This window comes from Oxyura jamaicensis, unplaced genomic scaffold, assembly GCF_011077185.1.
Source record: "Oxyura jamaicensis isolate SHBP4307 breed ruddy duck unplaced genomic scaffold, BPBGC_Ojam_1.0 oxyUn_random_OJ72672, whole genome shotgun sequence".
In the NCBI taxonomy this organism is placed as follows: Eukaryota; Metazoa; Chordata; class Aves; order Anseriformes; family Anatidae; genus Oxyura; species Oxyura jamaicensis.
The window spans coordinates 1-5,797 of record NW_023311177.1 but is presented as its reverse complement, the minus strand read 5'-3'; the positions used below and the strand labels follow the sequence as shown (position 1 = coordinate 5,797).

The 5,797-nt window shown below is 75.0% G+C and overlaps 1 protein-coding gene across 1 annotated transcript; it reads left to right on the top strand.

The window, feature by feature from the left end:
- The first annotated feature begins 1,304 nt into the window (after positions 1–1,304).
- Positions 1,305–4,693, top strand: LOC118159922 (sphingomyelin phosphodiesterase 5-like). The gene is made up of 6 exons (XM_035314455.1): positions 1,305–1,337; positions 2,822–3,838; positions 3,958–4,030; positions 4,115–4,255; positions 4,373–4,462; positions 4,626–4,693. Exons 1-6 carry the CDS (start codon positions 1,305–1,307, stop codon positions 4,691–4,693), a joined length of 1,422 nt encoding a protein of 473 aa, XP_035170346.1.
- Positions 4,694–5,797: the final 1,104 nt, after the last annotated feature.

Sequence of the window (5,797 nt, the reverse complement as noted above, 5' to 3'; positions counted from 1 at the left end):
GCCCCCCCCCGCCTTATCTCTCCTTCTTATCAGCGCCGGGCACCATCGCTCCCGGCGGTGCCGCCAGCCCAGGACACAAGGGGTTACCGCCGCGGGCGTTGGCGCTGGGCAAGGTGCAGAGCAGGGGACGTGCCACCGCCACCGCCGCCGCCTCGGCCTCGCCAGCCCCGGCGCACGGAGGCAGGAGCCACGGTGCGGGGCAGGGGCCCCACGGGGCCGGGCGGCCTCGGCCACGCATCCCGGCAGGAATGCGCCCATCCGGCCGGGGCGGGCGGCAGCGGGTCACGGCCAAGGCCGCGGGTCATTAGTCGGCGGGGCGGCCGGCGCCGAGCGGATGTTTGCGAGCTGTTGAGCCCCGAGCGCGCCGCGGCACGCGCGGGCAGGTGGCGGCGGCGATGGCGATGGCCCCCGGCTCCGCAGGGCGCGGAGGTGAGCGCGGGGACGCGGGCGCTGGCGTGGCCCCGGGGGAGCACGGGCAGGGAGCCAGGGAGGCAGCCTGGGGACGGAGCCGTGCCGCAGGCACCAGGGCACGGCGCCGCCGCGGCCACCTGCGGTGCCTGGAGTGACCCGGCCGCAGGGGCAGAGGCAGCGCCGCCAGGGGCTCCTGGGGCAATCGGGGGCCGGACGGGGGCAGAGCTGCCGGCACCACGGGTCCACGCCTGCAGCGCTGCTGGCTGTGGGCCCGCCGCGGGCAGCCTGGGCAAGCCCAGGCCGTTGTCAGCCGAGCGTGGCTGAGCCACGGTGTGCCCGTGGGATGTGACCCGTGGCTGGTGACGGAGGTGGCTCAGGGGTCACTGCTCATGGGGACAGCAGGGTCTGGGTGGCCTGGCTGTGTCCTGCAGTGAGCACGGCCCGGGGACCCCATCATGCCCCGTAGGGGGGCAACACCCCGCACAGGGTCAGGGGCCGTGTCCTGCTCGCACTCACGCGCTCGTGACCGCAAATTAACTTCCCTGTGGGAGTCAGGGCTGCTCCGAGCGAGCACCGTGTCCGGGAAGCGCCAGGACAGGCAGGAATTGGGCTGAGTCACCCCCTGCCCGTGCCTCTGCCTGTCCTCACGCCCACGGCACCGGGCAGAGCCGGTGGGGCAGGGGTCACACCACAGCACCCACTGCACCACAGAGCACGGGATGGGGCCGCGCCAGCCCCACGCGGCAGGGCAGGGTGATGGGGCGCAGGGTGGCCGCGTGCCTCACGGGGGGGTTGTCAAGGAGCAGGCTTGAGGCACCGAGGTGTCCCCGGGCTGGGGACGCTGCTGCCCGTCAGAGTGGCTCCGTGCGCTCTGCCCGTGGGACGGGACGGCGATGGAGCAGCCACGGCTGAGCCTCCCCGGTCCGGTGGGGGAGCGCAGGACCTGCCCTGCTGCAGCAGCGTCCCCAAGTGCCCCCGTGCACTCCCAGGGTAGAGGGCAGGACAGGCGGGTGGACGGACGGATGGAGGGGCTGTCTCACAGCGTGGGGCTGCAGAGTCAGGCAGGAGTCACCGGCCACGGGCGAGACGGGCAGGAGGATGCGGGCACGGGACTGGGGCCGTTTCCCGTCTGGGAGCGCGGCCGCGGGGCACGGCGGTGCCGGGGAACTGGTCAGGCCAGGCCGGCCGGTCCCGGTCCCGGCCGCGCACGGCTCCCCCGGCCCCGGCTCGGCACTGTGAGCCCAGCAGCAGCCGGGTGCCCCGGGTTGGCGGCACGGGGTCGGCGAGGGCCTGGCAGGCAGGTGAGGGGCGGCACGGGCACGGGGCAGCCTCGAGGGGTGCGGGCAGGGGCGATGCCCGGTGGGGGTGTGCTGTGCCCAGGCTCGCTCTGCCTGGGGGTCCGGGGATACCACGGCCGGGCGGGACGGAGCCAGGAGCTGCGCTGTGCCATGGTGGGCACAGAACTGCCGGCACTCGGGCAGGGGACCCAGTGGGGGGCTGCGAGGACAAGGGGATTGGGGCTGGGGTCCCCTGGCCATGAGCCAGGGGCAGCAGGACAACGCGTGCCATGTGCGTGCTGCCCTGAGTGCCATCACGTTTGCCGTCCTGTGTGCCGTCCCGTGTGCCACTGTCCCCTGTGCCACCCTGCGTGCCGTTGTCCCCTGTGCCGCCCTGTATGCTGCTGTGCCACCCCCGTGTCACGCCCTGTGCCACCCCCGGTGCCACCCCGGTGCCACCCTGCGTGCCACACCCCCTGTGACAGCGTCCCCGTGTGCCACCCCGTGCGCCCCCATCCCCCTGTACCGCTGCAGGTGCCCCCGGCCATGGCCCCCCGTGTCCCCCCGTGCCCGTGTGGGTCCGAGCTCCGCGTCCCGCGTGGGGCCGGGCCGGGGGCGCCACTCGCGGTCCGCGGACACGCGGGGACGCGGGGGGGCTCCCGCGGGACGGGACGGGGCGGGGCGGGGGCGGTGGGGGCGGGGCGGGGCGGGGCCGTCCCCGGGAAGTTCCCACGGTGGCGGCGTGGCCGGGGCCGGGGCCGGGGCCGGGGCCGGGTCGGTGCGGCGGGGGGGTCCCGGACCCGGTCGTGCCCGGTGCAGCCGGAGAGGGGTCCTGGTCCGTACCCGGTGCGGCGGGAGGAGGGGGGGTCCTGGTCCGTGCCCCGTGCACTGGGGGGGGCGGTCCTGGTACGTGCCTGCTACGGGGGGGGCGTCCTGGTCCCGGCTGTGCCCGGTGCCCCGGTGGAGGGGGGGGTTCCCTAGCGGTGCGTCGTGGGGGGTCCCGGTGTGTGCCCAATACATCGGGGAGGCGGGGGGTCCCGGGGGGTGGGGGGGTCCCGGTCCCGGCTGTGCCCGGTGCCGCCGTTTCCCCGCTGACCCCCGCAGCCCTGACCCCGCTCTCTCTCCCCCCCCAGGCCCCGCTGGCGGCTCCGGACCCGGCCCCCCCCCCGACGGAGCAGCGGGACGCAGCCGCCTGCCCCGGGACCCCCCTGGTGCCCCCCGGCATGGTGCTGCGGGAGTCCCCCTTCCCCAGCCGGCCGCTGGCGGCCCTCGACGGCCTGGCACAGGGGCTGCTGTGCCCCGGCTTCTGGGCCCTCAACCGGCTCCTGGACCTGCAGCCGACGACGGCGGAGCGGGCACGGGGCCGCGGCTGCTGCGGCTGCACCGGGCGGGCGCTGGCGGGGCTGGCGTGCGCGGCGCTGCTGCTGCTCTCGCTGCCCCTGACCGCGCTGGGGCTGCTGCTGTGGCTGCCCACGCAGGCGGCGCGGCGGCCCTTCGCCTACCACCACGCCGTGGCGGCCGCGGCCCCGCCGCCCTGGGACCCGCGGCAGCGCCGCAGCTTCACCTTTGTCAGCGCCAACCTGTGCCTGCTGCCCAGCGGGCTGGCCAAGTTCAGCAACCTGGGCCAGACGCTGCAGCGCGCCGCCTACGTCGCCCAGCAGCTGGCCCCCGAGCCCCCCGGCGCCCACGCCAGCCTCATCCCGCCGGGGCACGGCGAGGCCGGCGGCTACGGGGGGACCCTCCGCAGCCCACCGCGGCCTCGCGGCGAGGGCGGCCCCTGGCACTACGGCAGCGTGGTGCTGGAGGTGGAGGGGGACGCGGCGGGCACGGCCAAGCTCCTCCCGGCGGACGCGTCCCGGCACTTCCCGGCGGACCTCTCCGAGCGCTTCCCGGCGGACGCGGACTTCCTCTGCCTGCAGGAGGTGTTCGACGTGGGCGCCGCCGCCCGCCTGCGCCAGCAGCTGGCCGGATCCTTCCCGCACATCGTCTACGACGTGGGGGCCCGCGGGCTGCGGGGCTGCGGGCTGAAGCTGTTCGGCAGCGGGCTCTTCCTGGCCAGCCGCTACCCGCTGCTGGCCGTGCAGTACCACTGCTACCCCAACGGCGCCCGCGAGGACGCCCTGTCCGCCAAGGGGCTGCTCTCCGTCCAGGTGACCGCAGCCCACCGCCCCGGCACCCCCCCGCCACCTGCCTCCGTGCCAGGAGGGGACCAGGGATGGGCGCCGTGTCCCCTGCCCGGCCGTGCGCTGACGGCTCCGCATCCCCCCAGGTGCTGCTGGGCTGCGCGCGGGGGCAGCGCGTCGTGGGGTACCTCAGCTGCACCCACCTGCAGGCACCCGCACGTGAGTGGGGGCACCGGGGTGGGGGGCCCGGGGGGGGGGGGCGTGGGGGGCCGGGCCACCTGGTGACGCCGTGTCCTCACGCAGCCGACGCCGCCATCCGCAGCGAGCAGCTGACGCTGGGGCTGCACTGGGTGCAGCTCTTCCAGGACGCCCACGAGCAGCGCGGGGACATCGTGGCCTTCGACGTCTTCTGCGGGGACCTCAACTTCGACAACTGCTCCCGAGGTGGGGACGGGGGCACGGGCTGGGGGGGCTGCGGGACGCCACCTGCGGGTGACAATGCTGGGCCGGGGGCTGTCGGGCGCCGTGGGGTGGCGGTGACGTGTCCCCTGCTCCCGGCAGGTGACGAGCCCAACCAGAGCCACGAGATCTTCAAGCTGTACCGGGACCCCTGCCGCGTGGGACCCAAGCAGGATGAGCCGTGGGCCATGGGTAGGACCTGGCTTTGTCCCCGTGTGCCAGCGCTGGTCCCTCGGGCATGGCCCTGGGGACGCGTCCCCGCTCCCTGTCCTGATGCTCTGCTGTGTCCTGCGCTGGCCGGGGCCGTGGCACGGGGCAGCCCCCGCTGACAGCCCTGCCCGTCCCCGTCCCGCAGGCACCCTGCTCGACTACCTGAAGATCTACGAGGAGCCCGTGTCCACCCCCGAGAACATGAAGAGGTGACAGCTGGGGGGCACGGCCAGGGGGAGGGGGGACAGCCCCGGGCACTGCGGGTCCCCAGAAGGCCACCGGCGTCCCCAGGCAGGGCGGTGGGGTGGAGGAAGAGGGAAGGGGGATGCCCCTGCACAAACTGCCCTGGCCAGGGGAGGGGGCTCGATCCCAGCCACAGGGCTCCCCCCGTGTCACTACACCCCTGTGGCACCGCACCCCACACCCCCACGTCCCCACACCACTGCACACCCGTCACCACATCCCCATGCCGCTGTGTCCCTGTCACCGAGTCCCCGTGCCGCCACATCCTCGTGTGACCGCGTCCCCGCATCCCCGTGTCATCACCGCCTGGTTCACCACAGCCCCGTGCTGCTGTGCCCCTGTGCCACCGCGTCCCTGCGCCACCGCATCCGTGTGTGAATGTGTCCCGGTGCCACCACATCCCAGTGCCACCACGTCCCAGTGCCACCACATCCCCATGTCACCACGTCCCAGTGCCACCACATCCCGCTGTCACCACATCCCCATGTCACCACGTCCCGGTGCCACCACGTCCTGGTGCCACCACGTCCCAGTGCCACCACGTCCCAGTGCCACCACATCCCCATGCCACCATGTCCCTGTGCCACCGCATCCATGTGTGAATGTGTCCTGGTGCCACCACATCCTGGTGCCACCACGTCCCGGTGCCACCACGTCCCGGTGCCACCACGTCCCAGTGCCACCATGTCCCGGTGCCACCACATCCCCATGTCACCACGTCCCGGTGCCACCACGTCCCAGTGCCACCACATCCCGGTGCCACCACATCCCCATGTCACCACGTCCTGGTGCCACCACGTCCCGGTGCCACCACGTCCCAGTGCCACCACATCCCCAGACCACCACGTCCCGGTGCCGCCGTGTCCCCATGCCACCACATCCCGGTGCAGGACCCCAGCCCCCCCGGGGGCCCCCGTGGCCCCCCCCCCGGTCCCCCCCCCCCGCCCATGTGGGGCCCTGGGGGCTCCCCTCACCCCCGCGCCCCCCCAGGACGCTCTCGCAGCCCGGGGGCCGTCGGCAGTTCCTGGCGGGCCCCATCCTGTCCAGCGGGCAGCTCGACCCCGAGGCCGGTGA

Bases quoted from the DNA above. Each gene is read 5' to 3' on its own strand.
- LOC118159922 (XM_035314455.1), top strand. From the start codon at position 1,305: ATGGAGCAGCCACGGCTGAGCCTCCCCGGTCCG. The intron at 4,031-4,114 runs GTGAGTGGGGGC...GTCCTCACGCAG, and splicing joins CCACCTGCAGGCACCCGCAC to CCGACGCCGCCATCCGCAGC. The intron at 4,256-4,372 runs GTGGGGACGGGG...TGCTCCCGGCAG, and splicing joins CTTCGACAACTGCTCCCGAG to GTGACGAGCCCAACCAGAGC.